This window comes from Mercenaria mercenaria, chromosome 7 (genome assembly GCF_021730395.1).
Source record: "Mercenaria mercenaria strain notata chromosome 7, MADL_Memer_1, whole genome shotgun sequence".
In the NCBI taxonomy this organism is placed as follows: Eukaryota; Metazoa; Mollusca; class Bivalvia; order Venerida; family Veneridae; genus Mercenaria; species Mercenaria mercenaria.
The window spans coordinates 7,215,730-7,238,792 of NC_069367.1; the positions used below are offsets into that span (position 1 = coordinate 7,215,730).

Consider the following 23,063-nt stretch of genomic DNA (forward strand, 5'->3'; position numbering starts at 1 on the left):
TTACTAGAGATTTTCTGACAAAAGAAGAAAAATAGATCAGACAAATAAAGTACCTGTATTTGTGGATTTGGATAAGTCTTGCTTTATATGGCAATGTGTGACCATAATAGTAAGCAAGTGTTCAAAGTTTCAAAGCCATATATCAAACAATTTAGACAAAATATGAAATGGTAGATCTATGCGAAAGTTATCTAATTTCTATGTAAAAAAGGACAATGGGCAATAACTAAAGTCCTTGTCCTAATTATGTAGATCTAGTCTTGCCTACATGTATATGTAGACTGTAATCATGGTAAACAAGTGGTCAAAGTTTCAAAGTCATACGACAAACAGGTTAGGCAAAATATGGACTGGTATGGAAAATTTTACTGATTTCCTAGTCCAAAAAGGGCCATAATTCAGCCAAAATAGTTGACAGAATTATGTACTCTTGTCTACTGATAAAGATCATGACGATAAACAAGTGTCCACATGTCAGATAGTTTTGACAAAGTATTGATTTATTGATTGTATACCAGTTGAATCATTTGTCTCTCTTACTGAAATTTCAGTGAACAGTTGTTTGGAACTCATATAGTTTATACCACTGATATTTTGTAGTAGAAAGTAAGAATCATAATTATATACACCGTGTTTCTATTTATTTTTCACTGCTCAAACGCTTTCTTATGTTCTTAACCGAGTCTATGCCACGGATAATGTCAGCGGCCTTTTCTGCTATCATAATAGTTGGCGCATTAGTATTCCCAGAAACGACATTTGGCATTATAGAGGCGTCTACAACTCGAAGGCCTTCTATTCCCTTCACTTTCAACGCAGGATCAACGACAGCTTCGGGGTTTGTGTCTGAACCCATCTTACATGTTGATGTCGGATGATAAACAGTGTGGGCTAAATTCGTTATCAGACATTCATAAAATTCATCCGACTTATATTCATGTGTTGCACAGAAATCAGCATTCTTGTACATGTCGGAATTCGCCCCTATTTGCTTAAAAGTGTCCGTCTCAAGTAATTTCTCCGATATTTTTATTGCTCTTTTTAAGACATCCATGTCTTCCGTACGGTCGAAGTAATTTGGATCTATATCTGGGTAATCGAACGGATCGGAACTGTTTAATTTTATCGTACCACGACTTTTAGGATGCAATAGTATTGGAAGCAGCGTGAAACCTTCCTTAAATCCTTTCGTGTACACATTTCTTACAAATGTTTCATTTAGTTTGAAATATTCTAAATTTGGTTGAGTGACATAAATGTGGAACTGAATATCAGGGTATTCCTCAACCTGTTCTTTGGACCTAATGAACGCCGTTCCAGTAATACCCGTAGATGACAGAGCACCCGTTTTAAAAAGTAAGTATTGCATAAGTGATAATGAGCCTTCAGCTTGCGACTCACTAATGACCTCTGATGTTCCATTAACGTCAGTGGGGTAAGGGATCATAAGATGGTCTTGCAAATTTTTTCCAACAGGTAAGTCATTAACTACACTTATTCCCAAACTCTCTAAATGTTTCCTAGGGCCTATTCCTGACAACATTAGGATATGCGGTGATCCAATCGCACCTGCAGATAGAATGACTTCTTTCCTTGTTTTGACGATTTTCTTCACACCATCTTTTACAAATGTCACACCTGTTGCTATTTTCTGCTCTATGTTTACCTTTGTCGCGTGGGAATTTACAACAACATGTAAATTTTTGCGAAGCAAAGCTGGACGTAGAAACTCTTTCGCAGTACTAGCTCTTACTCCATTCCTCACGGAGATTTGGCTGATTCCAAAACCCAGTTGACTCTCGCCATTATAATCATTGTTTTCTACGTATCCTAATTCTTTACCAGCTTTTATAAATCGTCTCCCCAAATCTTTAAAAACAGTCTCTTCACTAACGCCTAACGGTCCACCAACATGATGGTACTTTGAGCTTTGGTGTTCTTCACCCAAATAGTCTTCTGATTTCAGAAAGTAAGGCAGTACATCGTTATAACTCCACCCTGCACATCCTTGTTCTGCCCATTCGTCATAGTCATATTTACTTCCTCTCACATATTGCATGAGATTGTATATGCTTGTTCCTCCAAGTACTTTTCCACGAGGCCAATAGTGTCTATTAGCACCGATAAAACTAGCCATACCAGACTTTGTTTGAGAAGTTGAGAAGTACTCCCAGTCAGATTGAGAATGTTGTAAAAGTTGTGCCACTAAAGGCGTATCATAGAATGTTAAATTCTCCGTTTCCTCGCCTCCGGCTTCGATAAGAAGGACCCTTACTTCTGGATCTTCAGAAAGTCTTGCAGCCAGAACGGAGCCAGCTGAACCGGCCCCAACAATAATGTAGTCGTATGTGTCGTTCACATTTCTTACGGTTAATGTCCTAGACGGAGAGCTTACATAATATATTAAATAAGCTATAATTCCAAAGAAAAGTGCAGCTTTTAAACCTCCCATTTTAGAACGTGTAGTACCTGTATAGGTCAAATATTGTTCTGTGTTTCACAAGATTCGTAAAGGTTAAATAAGTGTGGTAAAAGTTAAATAAGTGTGTCATCAGTAGGCGAGCTATCTAATGTTGACATAACCTGAAATATTAACCTGACACTGATCTAAAATTTGGATTTAAAAAATCTGTGAGATCTCCTTACATAGACAAATTGATTTATTTCAACATACACAGTGTACAATTAAATGGCAAGTATAATATTAATACATACAACAAACAATAAACAGTGTATGACTTAATAGTCTTATGAACATTTGTCCGCAACGGAGTGCAGTGTATGCACATTCTTTACCCTGAGAATACGGCATCTTCGCCTAAGCCGGCCATGCCGGTAACATACACAGTACGATGCACCCATATCCTCAAACAACAAAGGATGTTTCAACAGCGCATATATAGGAGATCTGAACATGGCTGCCATTTCAACGGGTTCAAAATCCACATACACCACACTATTAAGTGGCTATCAATGTTGAGAACCTTTGTCTCAATTAAGTGTTTCATTTTCTTCCTGTTATACAATAATAGCCACAGACGACCCCCGAACAACAGAAGGTATTTTGCAACCTTTTTCTATTTATTTCCTTAAAGGGAGGGGATTCATCTGAAGTACAGAAGACGGCCTAAACTATAGCCATGCCAATCAACACAAGTGATTTCTGTTAAAAAGAAGCCAAGTAGAGGTCATCTACTTTGCACAGTATGTCAGTATGAGTTTCTTACACAGTTTCTGTTTGACTGATAACTGTCAGATCAATTGTAAACCTCAGCAGGTCTATCGCAAGTAGTCCAAATATAAATAGTGCTAATATTTCTTCCTTTTCTCGTGTCCTTTCTCAATAGCATCATACTCTTTTTTATTCTACCGCACTCCAGTTTGTATGTGTAGCATTCTATCGAAATCGGCATGTTCCTATTGCGTGCTAAGTAAAAATGGCGGCGTAAGAATTTTATGTCTCTGATATGCTAGAAAATGTCAAAAAAACCGTTATTAAATAAGTGGATTTTGTATGAAATAAAAGACATCTGGATTTAGTGGTGTTCAGCCTTTTGTGTCTTGAATTTCCCGAACTGACCATGTACAAAAGAAGGATTGCCACTGTTGTGGGCGAAATATCTTTTTTAATTTTCATTTTTTTTTCAAAGCTCTTAAAACATGTTTAATAGCATCAAAAAGTTTTCTTGTGCATTTGTGCATATGGAGAATATTATGTTAATATTATTTCAAGTCATTATATGCGTAATTATTATGCAACTTTACAATATTAAACACTGTATAATATCAATTCCGCACATCATATAAAACAAGTAGAGATAATACAAAGCATAACTGAGCCAATATGAGAAAAGCAGGGCCAATACGAGAAAACAGGGCCAATACGGAATTCAAGCATTCTGATTGGTTCAAAAGGGAGAGCCAATACGGAATAAGTCACTTCCGTTAGGTTCTTTAAATGACGCCATTTTGATTTACATAAAAATTATACATTACAATATTTTTCACAAAAATATTATCTAACATGTTCATGTAATAACCACGTACGACTGAGTAGACGTACGGTGTCAATGTACGATTTTGTAGATTATAACAATATTTTCTGCTTATTTGTTATTGTGTTCAAAACAAGTTCCTGCCCGAAGTCCTGACAATTTTCAAGGAAATATATTTTGAGATAATTTGCAAAACTCAGATTAATTGAAAGGATGCGACTTATCTTAAACCGAAATTTACACAACGGGGTTTAACAACGTTTACTGGATATTGCAAAGAAATACATTATTGTTGAGAGTAAGCTCTTGACTGTGTGGTTATCTGTTTTGAAAAAGCATTTATACTTATATCTGTACACATATAGGAAAGTACTTTCTAAGACGGATAAATGATTGCAGAGCAATCATTCAAATAACGACGAATGTTTCTCACTAGATCCATGCTTATAGCCTGGAAATGATACACTGTATATCAAGTTCTAAAAGGTAAGATCAAAATTTAACTAAACTTATACAGGTATAATTAGTATTTTTTTTGTCTTGTTTAACGTCACACCAACATATTAATAAGATAACATTTTCCAGCTATTAATGGCGAAGGAAATTTATTTAATTTATTCTGTTGTGTTTAGCGTCACACCTACACAGTTATAGGTCATATGGTTAACACTTCCGGTCTAGCGCAGACTACTACTTCATGCATGCAATAAGCAACGTCGCATTCAATTAATGTAACGTCGTTTTCGATTGATTAGTAGCTATCTCCACGTACGTCAAGTACCGTTGAAGTATGAGAAGCGGTGCTGAAACTATAAAAGACCCGCTTTTTGACCCCTAATTTGTCAATCTTTCCTCACCCCGAAGGCAGTAACCCTTATGTTAAATAAATAAAGATTGGCCCAATAAATCTTAATTCATCCTGACATAAGCATACTGTATACGAGTCATAGAACAGCAACTTTTGGTGGCATGTGGAAGTTAAGAATAATTTTCCTGCACACCGAACTGGCGTTTCCGGTGATTTCACCCATGCCGGCAAAACCCATCTGGAACCCCAATGTCGGATGACACTCGTGCTGTTAATGAAGAGTAAGAGTTCATGCATTGATTACATATTGTTCATGTAAGACACGAAAATATCGGGAACCTTGATAGCTTCTCTCCGTTCCTTAGTATATTTCTCGATTCAAAATTTCATTACCTTATTTTATTTAAAGAACATATCGTTACTCTAAAATCGATGAAACTAAAGTGAAACTTTGTTATTGTGTGTCACTGAAACGTCATGACGTCACCTCTGCTTACGGACGTTGATTTCCCGCGCTTTGTGTACATACTGTGAAAAATAATCTTGTCAGAATAAGAAAGTTTATATGTTTCCGATACGCAAGAAAAAAATATCGGCAATCCTCATTACTGCCCAATGCGCAAATGCCCTCGGGAGGGATATTTCTTTCCAGATAGAAAACACATGACAGATAGTACTAATAAACTACTAAATGTATTACCACTGGACTTCTTGAATATTACATCTGAATAAAAAAATTTGCAACTGAACACCATTTTTGCCTCTTTGCTATTGTCATCTCTCTTTGTCCGAACCCAATTAAACAACAGTTACCGGTCATAGGCAGTAGTTCCAGCGGAACAATATATCATATGTACCAAGCTTCTCATAACTGAATCATACCAAGGTCTGTCTTGAGGGTATTTTAAAGACGCACTTTGTTTATTACATAAATGTTAGTACCTCTGCGGTTATTCGCGTGAAATAACATGTCTCATATACCATCAGTGAATTTGAGAGAGAAATCAAATTAATATCTGAATTGTATGTAGTTGGCGGGTTCATTTATGAGTTCGTTATGTTAGCAGTAAATTACCTTTCAAACGCATGGTGATGACAGGAAACCATTTTAATTTTCATATCACCTACTACAATGAAGTAGTGAAATTTTCAAAACAATGGACAATGTCATGAATAACACCGACGTATTATATGTATTTAGTTGCATTCTGAAACAAAACAGGTTGTAATATCAAAATATCTTTTGTGATCTCTGCATTAAAAGTTTATGTATCTCTCAGACATGTTAAGAACTGATCTTATAAAGATATTGGAAATGATGTTTCATAGATGATTTGTTACCTATATATCGTTTTTAGATTTAATACCACACAAAGAAAGGATAACAATGTTAGATAATGACATTGAGCTTTAAGAGATGAATACACAACTCCTCTGCATTAAAATAGTTCCAGTCGGCTGCCTATTAGATATAGAGTGCAGTACAGACGCATACATGGTCATTTCTGTGTTTACAAAACCTTTAAAAAGGATATGATAGATGTATAAAGACCGACCAGGAACCTAAATTTTAACAGTTATACCAAATACTCGGCCAGAATTATGGCAGCCGGAACGTATTTTCCTTTTTTACTGTTATGCTACCATCGAGATGGATTGCTGTTGTTGTTCTACCAAGGTGCACGCCCGTAATAATATACTGCGCGTCGGAGCACCTAGGGTCTTCGTCCAACATTAAAACCTGGTTAGTTGCCATATGACTTATATTAGTGTCGTGGTAACGTTAAACCCAAACAATAACTATTAAAGCTATCTGTCTGAAGTTTGTATTATGGTTTTTTATCTTTCATATAAACAAGAGGGCCACGATGACCATTGCTCGCATAGCATGGTCGAAGGAACATTTCCGCCAAATTATTCTGAAACTGGTTAAGAGTTCAAAAGGCCATCTCGGACACAATTTTTTTTCGGATAATGTGTCATAGAAGAGGACATCCAATGAACTTTTAGAGCTGTGAAATAACTAAGTAAAATGGAACAGCGCTTTAGGAAATGTTCTTTGAAAGGTTTGTTAAAATGTTAAGCTCGGCTGGATATAATAAATACGATTATTTTGAACGATCTTGTTGAAAAGTTACCCGGAAATCTGTCTTAGGATTATTTTTGCCACAGTTGAACCTGTGATAATGACAAAATCCATTTAAAGGCCATTGCTATAAAAGTCCAATATTTTCTCTTGTTGTTTATCCAAAAGAAATGTAAATACACCTGTGTGGAGAGACTACTTGTTAACAAAAATCTTCTCTACTTTCCACTTGTGTCTTTACAAACACTATATATACATAAAGGTTTTAGTGACAACGCGTCCGGCGGCTATGCTTTGGACAACTTACATTTTATTAGATCATTAAATGCACATTTTCTTGAAATTATTTAAAGATTATAAAAAAATTTCAATTTATGTATGTCACTTGTTAAATTCTTATGTGCAATCAAACTCAAGTGTGTGAACACTGTTTGAAGACGAGTATATTAGAAACATTCATATCAAAACAAGGATGACATCTAACAGGGAAAGCCACGCGGACGCTGACACGACCAAACAAATAAACAAAGGAACACAGTGAGACACCAGTTTAACTTCTAAATTGTTTTAGAGGAAGTGTCATATATGATAAAAAGAAGACAGATGGACGCGGAGTGGTCACAATAGTCCAAGCCAAGCATTTCGATGGTAGGTTAAAGCATGCGTTTCAAGTTTGTATTTCAAGGAATAATTGGAAATGTTTAATATATATAAGATTACCTTCTTCACCAAACCGTGGAAATGAGTTAGATTTACAGTCCCAATGCATTGTCTTTTCCCGAACGTACACGTAAATTTATGATTTATGTTTTTAACTTTCAAAGGAAAAATCCGATTTATTATATAATTAAAAACACGGAGGAAGTAGTTTGGTACAATAAGTAATATCATGTATAATGCCACTTTATGTCGAATGCCAAATTTAACCGCCTGTTAAGCTTATATTTTGTTGGGGCCTCCGTGGCCGAGTGGGTAGGGTCGCCGACTTCAAATCACTTGCCCCTCATCAATGTGGGTTCGGGTTTTGATCCAAACTTGCAGTCTTGATGCGAATCACAAGCATTATGTTTAAATTAAACTGTAAACACCTTTAGTGCTCATGAGCCTTAACTTAAACATTTGTTTAACCGAGCTTTCTAAAATCTCGAAATATAACCCTAAAAAACTTAATTGCCTGTTATAATTTCGAACAACTGGGTCCAGATTTACGTCGTACATTTTGTATATAAATGTCGACACTTTATTGCAGTATCTATTGAATTAGTATTCATTTTTTAAATTTTCGCGAATGTCGTTAACCGAGTCTATGCCACGGATCATGTCAGCGGCCTTTTCTGCTATCATAATAGCGGGAGCATTAGTATTCCCAGAAACGATATTAGGCATTATAGAAGCGTCTACCACTCGAAGGCCTTCTATTCCCTTCACTTTCAACGCAGGATCAACGACAGCTTCAGGGTCTGTGTCTGCACCCATCTTACATGTTGATGTTGGATGATAAACAGTATGAGCTAAATTTCTTATCAGACATTCATAAAATTCATCCGACTTGTATTCATGCATTGCACAGAAGTCGGCATTTTTAAAGATATCGGAATTCGCCCCTATTTGTTTAAAACTGTCTGTCTCAAGTAACTTCTCCGATATCTTTATTGCTCTCTTTAAGACTTCAATGTCCTCTACATTGTCTAAATAATTCGGGTCAATGTTTGGATAATCAAACGGATCGGTACTTTTTAATGTTATCGTACCACGACTTTTAGGATGCAACAATATTGGGATCAGAGCAAAGCCTTCCTTAAAACCCTTATCATACACATTTTTGAGATATGTTTCATTTAGTGTGAAAAGTTCTAAATTCAGCTTTGTGACACCAATATGAAACTGAATATCTGGGTATTTTTCAACTTGTTCCGAAGACTTTATAAAAGCTGTTCCAACGGTACCTGTAGATGATAACACGCCTGTTTTAAATAATACGTATTTCACATCTTTTAAGAAGCCTTCAGCTTGCGACTTACTTAATACCTCTGATGTTTCATTAACATCTGAAGGGCACACTATCAAAAGGTGGTCTTGTAAATTTCTTCCAACTGGAAGATCATTAACTACATTTATATTTAAGTTCTCTAAATGTTTCCTGGGACCTATTCCTGATAACATGAGGATTTGTGGCGAACCAATCGCACCTGCAGATAAAATTACTTCTTTTCTCGCTGTGACAATTTTCTTTACTCCATTTTTAACAAATGTCACACCTGTAGCGGTTTCCTGTTCTATGTTGACCTTTGTTACATGCGAATTAACAGTAACGTGTAAATTTTTGCGAGTCAAAACCGGGCGTAGAAACTCTTTTACTGTACTTGCCCGTACTCCATTCCTCACAGAGATTTGACTTATCCCAAAACCGAGTTGGTTATTGCCATTGTAATCATCAATTTCTGGGTATCCTAATTCTTTACCAGCCTTAACGAATCGCCTCGCCAAATCTATAAAAACAGTATCCAGGCTCACGCCCAATGGTCCACCAACATGATGGTATTCAGAGTCTTTGAATTCACTTTCCAACATGTCTTCTGACTTTAAGAAGTAGGGCAGTACATCTTCATAGCTCCAGCCCTTACATCCGTTTTCCGCCCATTCGTCATAGTCATATTTACTTCCTCTGACGTAAAGCATATTATTGTACATACTTGTTCCTCCAAGAACTTTTCCACGAGGCCAGTAGTGTCTGTTTCCAGCAATCGAACTTGCCATTCCAGACTTCGCTTGAGATGTGGTGTAGTACTCCCAGTCAGATTCTGCATGTTGTAAAATTTGTGCAAGCAATGGCGGATCATAGAAGGTTGAGTTGTCTGTTTCCTCGCCACCTGCTTCGATAAGAAGGACACTCACATCTAAATCTACAGACAGTCTTGCAGCCAGAACGGAACCAGCTGAACCGGCTCCAACAATAATGTAGTCGTATTTGCTGTTTACATTTTTTACAATTAGTGTTTTGGGCAGAAAATTAAGACAGTAAATAAGATAAGCTATTAATCCAAATAAAACAGAAGCTTTTAAACTTCCCATTATTAAAACATGTATTTCCCAAACAACTGTTAAACGTTTGAGGTTTATTGCACTTGATCTGTAAGTTTAAATACATGTAACTGTTGAATGTTTATATATGCGACATTTATTTAGCTTATCCTATCTAACCTAGATATTATAGCGCAAACTTTAAGATATTTGTGCTCGTGAACCAAATTTATTTTAATCGTATCGTCACCAGTCCTTTAAAAGTGATAAAAGTAAATAGTGATATATCCACAAAATGGCTTAGTTTTCCAATCAGAAAATAAACTTTTATAATGCCTTTAACAAATAATTGGGGCCGTAATAGTAACAATGAATTACATCAAATGAAATTCTTATTTGACTGGTTTGAACTACACTTATGTTGCAATTATGATTTTACGACGGTATTATACTTGTTTTTCTCTAAAGAGTTACAATGAAGTTGACTGTTGTCAATGAATTATAGGGCTGCTAAAATCGTTGACTCTATCTTTAGCTACATTATACATTAATGACGCTAAATAAGCAATAAGCTAGTGTAAAACCTTCATTTCCTGTGGAATGTTCGCGCCTTCTGATGTTGTAGTCATATATTGGATGAAGTCTCTATGATGCCTGTAATATTTTTCCTTTATAGCCTCTTTTTGTTGCGGGCCTACTTGCGTGGCCGTGTGGTTAAGGTCGCTGACTTCTAATCACTTGCCCCACACCGATATTAGTTCGAGCCTCAATCGGGTCATTCAATTCTTCATGTGCACAATCATGTGCCAGCAGTTTGACGTGTGAAAGCCCGGCAAGCCGTGGACAGACATACGGACGGATAAACGGACATATAGGCAAAAAAATATGTCTTCCATATGTATGGGGGAGACATAATAACTTGAAACAAGTCACGAAGGCCAATTAGGTGTAACAAATTGTTTGTTTTCGGTATTCCAACCTCCCCTAAATGACCCGTATTGTTTTCATGGCTTTGGAAGATATTTTTTTCACATTTTTACAAAATGTTGCAAAACTGCACTTTTTATGCTTGAAAAAAAAAAAGGATCGGTGATGTAAGAAATCACATTACTTATGTTCTAAAGGCATAAGCCCCTTATTTGTATTAATTTTTTGACACAAAAATAATTCCCGAACAGTGTCCCTTAACAACAACAACAACAATAATAATAATAATATTAAAGAAATTACTGATCTACCTACCCTAATTATTTTTGCATGTTACCGGAAACATAGATTATAAAGACCTTATTTAAAAATTTCAAAAAGGTACTTTTTGAAGACTTTTTTAAGGAAAGACCTGAGTCACGTATTTGCAATAAAACTCCAGTGAGTAAACACTGTTTGAAGACGATACTCACAGAATAATTAAGACATTTGTTGTTAATAATCCTCTGCTGACACATTTGTTTCAATAAGTTTTCTAAAATCATGAAATGTAAGTAAACGTTCAAATGTAATCGACAATAGATTAATTGACTGATAACATTTTGAACAACTAGGTCCATATTCACTCTGTATAAAACTGAAGATAATTTATTATATTATCTATTCATTCAGTCTAAATTTTTAAAACGTATGCGTAAGTCCTTAATCGAGTCTATTCCGCGAATTATGTCAGCGGCCTTTTCTGCTATCATAATAGTTGGTGCATTAGTATTCCCAGCGGTTCCAGTCGATGATAAGACACCTGTTTTAAATAATAAGTATTTCACATTTGTTAAAGAGCCTTCAGCTTGCGACTTACCTAAAATTTCTAATGTTGCATTAACATCTGAAGGGCACACTATCAAAAGGTGGTCTTGTAAATTTCTCCCAACTGGAAGATCATTTACTACATTTATATTTAAACTCTCCAGATGCTTCTTAGGCCCTATTCCTGATAACATGAGGATTTGTGGCGAGCCAACCGCTCCAGCAGATAAAATTATATCTTTTCTCGCTGTGACAATTTTCTTTACTCCGTTTTTTTAATAAATTCCACACCTGTAGCGGTTTTCTGTTCTATGTTGACTTTCGTTACATGTGCGTCAACAGCAACGTGTAAATTTTTGCGTAGCAAAAACAGGGCGTAGGAACTCTTTTACTGTACTTGCTCGTACACCATTTCAAACGGAGGTTTGGCTGATCCCAAAACCGAGTTGGTTCTCGCCATTATAATCATCATTTTCTTGGAATCCTAATTCTTTACCAGCTTTAATAAATCGCTTCCCCAAATCTATAAAAACAGTATCCAGACTAACGCCCAATGGTCCACCAACATGATGGTATTCGAGCCTTCGAATTTTCTCCCCAAAAAGTCTTCTGACTTTAAAAAGTAGGGCAGTACATTTTCGTTCCTCCAACCTATGCATCCGTTTTCCGCCCATTCGTCATAATCATATTTACTTTCTCTCACATATTGCATATTATTGTATATACTTGATCCTCCGAGAACTTTTCCACGAGCCCAGTAATGTCTATTTTGTCCTATCAAGCTTGCCATTCCAGACTTTGTTTAGGCTGTTGTGTAGTACTCCCAGTCAGACTGCGATCGTTGTAAAAGTTGTGTAGGCAATGGTGGATCATAGAAGGTTGAGTTGTCTATTTCTTCCCCGCCTGCTTCAAGAAGAAGGACACTCGCATGTGGATCTTCAGAAAGTCTTGCAGCCAGAACAGAGCCTGCTGAACCGGATCCAACAATGATGTAGTCGTATGTGCTGTTTACATTCCTTACAATTAACGTCTCAGACGGAAAATTGAGATAGTAAATAAGATAAGCTATCAATCCAAATAAAAGTGAAACTTTCAAACTTCCCATCTTTAAAAACATGTATTTCGCGAATAACTGCATTAACGTTTGAGGTTTACTGAACTTTATTTGTAAAGTTTGAACATGTTTAAAGGTTAATATATATGCTATATTCATCTAGCATATCATATCAGCACAACCTATATATTTGAATCCAAACTTGAAGATAATGCTGCTCGATAACCAGATTTAGTTTTACGGTATTTTATGATACGGTTAGTGACCCTTAGAACACTTTAATAGTGACAAAATGTAAGTTGCAATATTTCAATTAAATGGCTCATTTTTCCCATCAGAAATGAGTTTCATAATGCCTTTAAAAGTGTTTGTTGGAATCTTCATGGTAACAATGAATTACATCAAATGAAATTTCTTATTTGACTGGTTTGAACTATTTATAAAACTTATAATGCAAGTATGCTTTTAGAAAGGTAGTATACTTATTCATATCTAAACGGCTAAAATGAAATCGACTGAAGTCCAAATAATTTAGTGGGCTGCTTAAAGGTTGACTCTGTCTCTAGCTTCATTACAACTTAGTGGGCTGCTTAAACGTTGACTCTGTCTCTAGCTTCATAACAACTTAGTGGGCTGCTTTAACGTTGACTCTGTCTCTAGCTTCATTACAACTTAGTGGGCTGCTTTAACGTTGACTCTGTCTCTAGCTTCATTACAACTTAGTGGGCTGCTTAAACGTTGACTCTGTCTCTAGCTTCATTACAACGTAGTGGGCTGCTTAAACGTTGACTCTGTCTCTAGCTTCATTACAACTTAGTGGGCTGCTTAAACGTTGACTCTGTCTCTAGCTTCATTACAACTTAGTGGGCTGCTTAAACGTTAATGACGCAAAATAATAATTATAATAAAAAAACATAGTACGGAGTCTATCTACTAACGTCGCAACAAATTCATTATTCTTATGATCATACTTTTAGAAGTTACGTTCTTTCAAAACCAGTTAATCACATGAATTTGGCGAACGGCGACACTTATCTTTTACATGTAACAACGTGAATGAGGTCATGACTCAAAAGGATGCATACATTAACTTCGCATTCATTCTTATTGATAAATTTCTTTTACTTATATTGATACACGATATCTAAGTCATATCTTCTAGTAAAATACTGTAAACAATCATAACTTTAATGCCAAACTGCTCGGACAAAATGTTTTTTTTTTAATCTAAGACATAACTGTTTGACGTTGGCGTCAAGTTACTGATCTGTTTTCTCCCTGTTTTAGTAGCTATTGGGTTCCTGAGAGTTATTTGTACTCGTTCGCCATAGAAAGGACAACCAAACATTTCTTTTATGTGTGCTTCATTGATTCGTAAATTGCAAGTTCTTAATAATACATTCACCTACCTGCGAAAATACTTTGAATTCGACCAGTTAAAACTACAAACACTGCAATATGCAATGATAAATTTCAAGTTGCACTGCCCATAGTAGGCGGCGTTTGACATAAAATGTTGATTTTATTTTCGTACATAAAGCTGTAATAATATAATCACCCATTATGACTTTTCGGACAAGATTTATAGCTAGAGGTTAACCAAGTATCAAAAATGTTTACTGCATTTTTAATCAGATTTTGTTGCATGACATCATGTTGTTCAGTAAATTATTCAAACATTAGAATGACATATATTTTGAATTTTACAGTGAAAAATATCAGCTTTGTTTTATTCCCTGGTGAGGCAGTATAAAATGAGTAGTCAAAACATGAAATAAAAAAAAATGTTTGTTTTACGTGCAAAGTCAAAATATCAATTACTTAGTGGTTATTACACAGGGTTAGTGTGCCTTAAGGCGATATTGGCATTAAATGTGAAGTATTGGCCCGAGGGCTTTAGCTCGGGGGTTAATACCGCTCTAGTATGTCAATATCGCCTTAAGGCACACCAGCCCTGTTTTATAACCTTTTTATTGCATATGTTCCACTATACTGTTAGTTCCACTATACTGTTAAAGTAATAATGACATTAAAACAATTTTCTGATGTTGGAATGTTTATGTAATGCGCGGGAACGTCAACGTTCTCTGATGACGCTGACGACATTTCCTTTCAAACATTTGTTTTAAATTCATGCATTTTAGTGCCGTAGTTTCTTGTTTCAGCCTTATTCAACTACCATAGAAATAGGAACTAGCGGAATCATGTATTCATATCATGTTTTCTTATTAAAATTAGTGCTAATTTGTATATACTTGACATTCTGCCAATGGAAGTATAAAATCTTGATGTTTTGAACAGCCGGAAGTATGCCTGATATGGATATTAGCACACACGGAAGTGTGCCTGATAACGATATCAGGAACACCAGTTCACACGAACGCGAATATCGGTCTCACGCTGCTTATATACGTTTAAATCCAATGCATATTTGTTACTATATTTAGTAACATATGCAATAATAATCAATATCGTACTTTATATTTCTTTCGTGGCTATAACGGCTTCTAATATTCACCCGGAACAGATGATTCAATCTTACACTGAAATAAACTAACATCCTCTTTATCTTCTATGACTTTATCTTTAAAGACCCACCATGACCTAGTGACCTACTTTTTTTCTCCCACCAGAACTTCGTTAAATCATTTTAATAATACAGCTGTATTACATGCTGACAGGTGGGTGATTTAGGCCTTCTCTGAATGAATATGTTTTCACAACTTCATCTACAAACTTATTCAGTCAATCTCTTATCAATATAGGTTTAAAAAACATTGATGAATAATTTTATTGCCATGTAGAAACAAAGATTGATCTAAAATCAGTTTAATATATCAAATACTGTTCTTATTGCTACATTCATTCAAAACAATTTTTAGACATTAAACACATTGTCTTGGCCTTAAATATCTCACGATAAATTTACTAGTAGATATTTGTATTTCTCTTTTTTTTTTCATGCAAATCACGTATAATTTCCATCATGGAAACACAAAAGAATACTGTTATTTTGTGGTACCTCTTTAAGTGCAGTAACAGAGGATGTTAAACGGGATTATCACAAGCTGAAAATAGAACGGCAAGACAACTTATAATTATTTGCTTTTAGTTAAAGTTTATAGGATAAGAACTTTATCGAAAAAGTATATGTTGCTATTTTAGTTAACATTCATATCAAAGTCCATTTTCACAGGTATTTCGATAAGTTCGTCCCTTATCTATTTCAAAACCTGAAGGTGTTACAAATCTTTCATAGTCTTTCCGTGGTTTTAAACAGTATAATTTCCTACTTTTTGCGGACATTAAAGTTTAAAAAAAACAATCAGTAGAAAATACCATCTAAAGTTAGATACAAGCATAATGTACTACAGTTATCGCATCAGGTTACATGAAACACAACCTTCTCTTGCACGGAAGACTCATCATAATCACTGAAAAATGCAGATAAAATGTTTTCACTGCATTAGATGGATGATATAACTTATTCACCCACCCGTTTAACTCAATAGGAAGAGCGTTGATCTATGAATCGCGGGGTCATTAATTTGATAACTGGGCGGGGCATATGTTCTCCAGGACGATTTGATAGAAGTCATTGTGTCTGAAGTCATTAAATCATTCATCCTCCACCTTTGATTCATGCGGGGAAGTTAGCAGTTACTTGCATAGAACAAATTTGTTCTGGTACAAAATTCAGGAACACTGGTTAGGTTAACTGCCCGTCGTTACATGACGTCAATACATAACGGCATTAAATCATTTACACAAAAATTAGGTTATTATGCACCGTAGTGCTGTATCCAACGTCATTACAGTTTCTGCTATCATTATCCACAGAAATTACATCCCATGATTTGCGGTTTAGAACATTTCATATAATTGATTCTGTTTCTATGTATTATTGTATACAACCATATATTTGGTCGTGATATTTATGATTAATTGAGCGGGTGTATATTTACACTGTTTTGCATAAGAGATTAAATTTAGGGCTATTTAGACATTAGCATGCCCAAAACTCTTTGCCTTTGCCTTTACAGTTATCATTGACCTGTCAAGGTTATTTCTGTTGAAAATTTTCTTCGTTCGTACCATTTTATATGTTAAGCATGTTGTCTTGTATGTGGTGTTACTTTTGCGTTTTCCCATTCTCAACTTCTTCTCTTCACATTTTCTTGTTCCAAAACCATTATTTTGATTAACTTTGTATAAAAATATTGGTCGTATTATTGCGCGTCGTCTGCCGTAACTGTCAATAGTATTGTTTTATATGTGTTGCTGCGGTACATTGTTCTGCTATTGTTGGCTTTGTAAAGCTGAATGATTCAATGGAGTAAACTGTTTGCCGGGTTTCAAAAACAATTTGTAGAAATGTTTTCTAGGTGACCCTCTACTAAAGCCTATCTCATCCTGTTTCAGTAAAAAAAGGTCGTTTGGGGGCGGGGCGTATTAATCGTATATGGCTATATTGTAAATCTCAAAAACCCTCTTCTTCAAAACCGCTGGGCAGATTTACACCAATTTTCACAGAAATGATCCTTGGGTACCCCTCCCCCTATCAAAAGTGCCCTAAAATTAAAATCCATGTAGAAATCTGGTTGCTATGGCATCTGAAAGTAAAACTTCGAAAATCTTCTTGTCAAAAACCACGGTAGATAGGTATTTGATATTTGGTATGTGGCATCATCTAATGGTCCTCTACCATGTTAGTTCAAATTTTCCCCTAGAGTCAAATATGGCTCCGCCCTGGGGGTCATATGGTTTACATAGACATATAGAAAATATTTGAAAATATTCTTGTCAAAACTACAGGGCTTAGTACTTTGATATTTTGTATGAAACACCATCTAGTTGTTCAAATCATCCACTAGGGCAAAATATGTACCATTGAAATTCTTGAAGGTATAAAGGCGACAAAACAAACAAGAAAAAAATCTTTAATATAGCAAACTAGCTCACTAACAACAACTTTTAAGAAAATTGTAGATTACAATTAGTAAGATCTGCTAAGAGATTCAAGGCTGATAGGCTTATAGGGGATGCACTCAATGACAAACCTTCAGTTTTTCAGTGGAATGTTCTTGTTCGCATCTTCTGATATCGACAGTACATAATTCAACTTAGGTGAGCCATCTGACCACTATGTCTACAATGGCACTATGCGCCCCACAGCTGTATATTGGGGTCTCGTGGCCGAGTGGTTAAGGTCGCCGACTTCGAATCACTTACCCCTCACAAGTGGGGGTTAAAACCTCACTCGGGTCGCTGAATTTTGCATGTGCGGAATCCGGCCAGCAGTTTGACCTGTGAAAGCCGGACAAACTAAATTTCGACAGACGGACGGACGGACAGACAGACGGCTAAGGCAAAAACAGTATGCCCCCCTCCCCCTCATACATGGAGGAGACATAATCATTTGAGAGCACTCATCAAGACCTATTTATGAAATTATTAAAGGTTGTATTACTTGAATATATTATTTTATGTATTCCGTACGAAAATAGGACCTGTTTTACAGCTGTAAAACGTCTGTAAAAGACCTGTATTTTAAAAATGCAGCCGTAAAAATCCTGTAAGTGATAAAAATACCAGGGATACAGTTGAAATCTACAGGTGTAAAACATGTAGGTCTCAAAAATGCAGCTGTAAAAATGAGCTGAAAGTTACAGCTGTAAAACGGTCATGTCCCAAATTCACAGCTGACCATTAAAGCCACAATGGCACTATGCGCCCCACAGCTGTATATTGGGGTCTCGTGGCCGAGTGGTTAAGGTCGCCGACTTCGAATCACTTACCCCTCACAAGTGGGGGTTAAACTTAGGTGAGCCATCTGGCCACTATGTCTACAATGGCACTATGCGCCCCACAGCTGTATATTGGGGTCTCGTGGCCGAGTGGTTAAGGTCGCCGACTTCGAATCACTTACCCCTCACAAGTGGGGGTTAAAACCTCACTCGGGTCGCTGAATTCTGCATGTGCGAAATCCGACCAGTAGTTTGACCTGTGAAAGCCGGACAAGCTTAATGTCGGACAGACGGACGGCGAAGGCAAAAACAGTATGCCCCCCCACCCTCATACATGGGGAGACATAATCATTTGAGATCACTCATCAAGACCTATTTATGAAATTATTAAATTTAATATATATAATATCTAATTTCACAGCTGTAAGTCTTTATTTACAGCTGTATCTCATTTACGTATTTTGACCTGTTTTACAGCCGTTTTACAGCTGTAAATTGAAATCTACAGCTGTAACATCAATGTTTTTATATGAAATCTACAGGTGTAAATTTGATAAAATCAAGACTGTAATTTTGAACAAAAATACAAGTCTTTTACAGTTGTTAAATTTCGTACAGGATGTCTGGAGAATATAATTTTAAATTTTCAGAGGAGATGTCTTACAGGAAAACGGAACACTGATGGACGAAGGATTGGAGTGATCATAATAGCTCAGCCCGAGCATTCCGATGGTAGGTTATAGCATGTGTTTTCATTTTGTGTGTTTTAAGGATTGTATTTGAAGATAGCTAAAATATATAAGATTACTTGCTTCATCAAACCATTGAAATGATTTCGATGAACAGTGCCAATGTCTAGTATCTCCTCGAACATATACGCAAGTTCAGCTATATTTTTTTAAACTTGCATACGAAGTGTCCAATTTATGAAATATTAAAAACATAGATGAAGCAGTTTGGTAAAATAAATAATGATATGTGCAGTTACACTTAATGTGTAATCATCTGTTTAGCTAAAAGCCGGTAAGATTTGATTTCAAATAATCTTGGTGAGAGTCACTAGCATGATGTTTTGAATTAACTTTTAAGACGTTTGTTGTTCATGATCCTTTACTCAACCGTTCAGTTTTCTAAAATCTTAAATTGTATGTTAAACCCTCCCCTCAAAGTTATTTGAACATAAGCTTTAATTGCCTGATAAAATTTCCAACAACTAGATTCATATGTACGTTGTGTAAAAGATAATTTGTTGCAGTATCTATTCATTTAGTCTTATTTTTTATAAATGTCTTTAACCGTGTCTATGCCGCGGATCATGTCAGCAGCCTTTTCTGCTATCATAATAACTGGTGCATTAGTATTCCCAGAAACGATATTAGGCATTATAGAAGCGTCTACCACTCGAAGACCTTCTATTCCCTTCACTTTCATCGCAGGATCAACGACAGCTTCCGGGTCTGTGTCTGAACCCATCTTACATGTTGACGTTGGATGAGCAACAGTATGAGCTAAATTTGTTATCAGACATTCATAAAATTCATCCGACTTGTATTCATGCATTGCACAGAAATCGGCATTCTTAAAGGTACCGGAATTCGCCCCTATTTGTTTAAAAGTGTCTGTCTCAAGTAACTTCTCCGATATCTTTATTGCTCTCTTTAAGTCCTCAATGTCCTGTGTATGGTCTAAATAATTCGGATCAATGTTTGGATAATCAAACGGATCGGTACTTTTTAAAGTTATCGTACCGCGGCTTTTAGGATGCAACAATATTGTGAACAGTACAAACCCTTCCTTAAAACCCTTATCGTACACATTTTTGAGATATGTTGCATTAAAGTTGAAAATATCTAAATTCAGCTTTGTGACACCAATATGAAATTGAATATCCGGGTATTTTTCAACTTGTTCCGACGACTTAATAAATGCTGTTCCAGCGATACCAGTTGATGATAAGGCACCAGTTTTAAATAATAAGTACTTCACATTTGTTAAGGAACCTTCTGCCTGCGACTTACGTAAAACCTCTGATGTTTCATTAACATCTGAAGGGTACACTATCATAAGGTGGTCTTGTAAATTTCTTCCAACTGGGAGATCATTTACTACATTTATATTTAAACTCTCCAAATGTTTCTTAGGACCTATTCCTGATAACATGAGGATATGTGGCGAACCAATTGCTCCAGCAGACAAAATTACTTCGTTTCTCGCTGTGACAATTTTCTTTACTCCATTTTTAACAAATGTCACACCTGTAGCGGTTTTCTGATCTATGTTGACTTTCGTTACATGCGAGTTAACAGCAACGTGTAAGTTTTTGCGAAGCAAAATCGGCCGTAGAAACTCTTTAACTGTGCTTGCTCGTACTCCATTCCTCACGGAGGTTTGGCTGATTCCAAAACCGAGTTGGTTCTCGCCATTATAATCATCGATTTCTTGGTATCCTAATTCTTTACCAGCCTTAACAAATCGCCTCCCCAAATCTATAAAAACAGTATCCAGACTCACGCCCAATGGTCCACCAATATGATGGTATTCCGAGCCTTCGAATTCTCTCCACAAAATGTCTTCTGACTTTAAGAAGTAGGGCAGTACATCTTTATAACTCCAACCCATGCATCCGTTTTCCGCCCATTCGTCATAGTCATATTTACTTCCCCTGACGTATTGCATATTATTGTACATACTTGATCCTCCAAGAACTTTTCCACGAGGCCAGTAGTGTCTGTTTCCACCAGTCAAACTTGCCATTCCAGACTTCGTTTGAGACGTGGTGTAGTACTCCCAGTCCGATTCAGCATGTTGTAAAAATTGTGCAAGCAATGGCGGATCATAGAAGGTTGAGTTGTCTGTTTCCTCGCCACCGGCTTCAATAAGAAGGACACTTACATCTGGATCTTCAGAAAGTCTTGCAGCCAGAACGGAACCAGCTGAACCGGCCCCAACAATGATGTAGTCGTATGTGCTGTTTACATTTCTTACAATTAGTGTCTTAGACGGAGAGTTGAGATTGTAAAAAAGGTAAGCTATTAATCCAAATAAAAGTGATACTTTCAAACTTCCCATTTTTAAAACATGTTTTTTTCCGAATAACTACAATAACGTTTGAGGTTTACTTAACTTAATTTGTAAGGTTTGAATGCATGTGACTATTAGATAGTAATGCGATATTTATTCAGCTTATCATATCTACACAACCAAGACATTTGAACCCAAACGATAAAATATTCGTGCTCGTGAATCAGATTTAGATTTATTGTATTATATGATTCGGCTCGTCACTTTTAGAATACATTAATATTGACAAAAAATGAATTGTGATTTCCACTAAATGGCTTAATTTTCCCATCAGAAATGAACTTTTATAATGCCTTAAAACAAATTGTGTGAACCTTAATATCAACAATGGATAACATCAATTGAAATTCTTACTTGACTGGTTTGAACTACTCAGTATAACACTTATGTTGTATTTATGATTTGAGGAAGGCAAAATAAGAAATAATAATCATACTAGTGTGCAGTCTTTCGACTAAAGTCGCAGCAAATTTATCATTGATATGATCATACTGTTAGAAGTTAGACTCTTTTAAAAACAGTCACTGACAAGAATCGTGCTAACGGTGATAATTATTTTTCAACGACGTTAACGACGTCACGTATACAAAAGGATACTTACATCTTCGCAATTCATATATGTAAATAACTTTTATTAATACCATAAACCATCGATGTGGGTTCGAGCCTCACTCCGGGCGTTGAATTCTTTATGTGAGGAAGCCTTCCAGCTGGCTTACGGAAGGTCGGTGGTTCTACCAAGGTGCCCGCTCGTGATGAAATAATGCACGGAGGGGCACCTGGGGTCTTCCTCCACCATTAAAGCTGGAATGTCGCCATATGACCTATCATGTGTCGGTGCCACGTTAAATCCAACCAAAAAAAAATACCATAAACAATATCTCTAGTTTGGTAAAATACTGTAAGCAATCACAAATCTAATGCAAAACAGTTCGGAGAAAATGTAAAAAGTAATTTTCTTAATTCAAGGCATCACGGTTTGATGTTGACGTTGAATTACAGATTGTTTGTTTTCTCCCGAAATCTTCACTGTTTTTGCAACTATTGGGCTACTGTAAATGATTTGTATAACTCTTAGACCATAGAACGGACAACCGAACATTTCTTTGATGTCTGCTTCATTAATTCGTAGATGCAAACATTAGTGATCGAGTTCAGTTAATACCAGACAAAAACAGTGACGTTAAATATTTAATTACATTCATCTGCCAGCGAAATTATTGTGTATATGATCCAGGTACAACTACACATACTCTGCAATATGCAATGATAGATTTCACGTTGCCCTGTGCACAGTAGGCGGCGTTTGGAAAAAAAATCGACGTTTTTTACAACCCTCGTACATAAAGATACAAGTTACTGCATGTAATAAGATATTCACCCAATATGACTTTTCGGACAAGGTTTACAGTTAGAGGTTAACCCCTGTATACAAAATGTTAACTGCATTTTTCAATGAGATAGCTTTTTCCCTGGTGAGAAAGTATGAAATGGGTAGTCAAAACGTGAATTAACAGGTAAATTGTGTTTTTTACGT

General features: G+C 36.1%; 3 protein-coding genes across 3 annotated transcripts; all 3 read right to left on the minus strand.

Moving 5' to 3' along the window:
• Positions 1-479: 479 nt before the first annotated feature.
• Positions 480-2,502, minus strand: LOC123555640 (L-sorbose 1-dehydrogenase-like). Its single transcript, XM_045346234.2, has one exon. It carries the CDS (start codon positions 2,450-2,452, stop codon positions 641-643), a length of 1,812 nt encoding a protein of 603 aa, XP_045202169.2. The 5' UTR covers positions 2,453-2,502; the 3' UTR covers positions 480-640.
• A 5,647-nt stretch (positions 2,503-8,149) lies between these two features.
• LOC123556066 (glucose dehydrogenase [FAD, quinone]-like) lies at positions 8,150-12,434 on the minus strand. Its single transcript, XM_053548941.1, has 3 exons — positions 12,296-12,434; positions 11,697-11,891; positions 8,150-9,921 (listed from the first exon to the last, which is right to left on the minus strand). Exons 1-3 carry the CDS (start codon positions 12,432-12,434, stop codon positions 8,150-8,152), a joined length of 2,106 nt encoding a protein of 701 aa, XP_053404916.1.
• Positions 12,435-17,622: 5,188 nt separating this feature from the next.
• LOC123554990 (glucose dehydrogenase [FAD, quinone]-like) lies at positions 17,623-21,611 on the minus strand. Its single transcript, XM_045345483.2, has one exon. The coding sequence runs from the start codon at positions 21,512-21,514 to the stop codon at positions 19,718-19,720; it is 1,797 nt and encodes a 598-aa protein (XP_045201418.1). The 5' UTR covers positions 21,515-21,611; the 3' UTR covers positions 17,623-19,717.
• Positions 21,612-23,063: the final 1,452 nt, after the last annotated feature.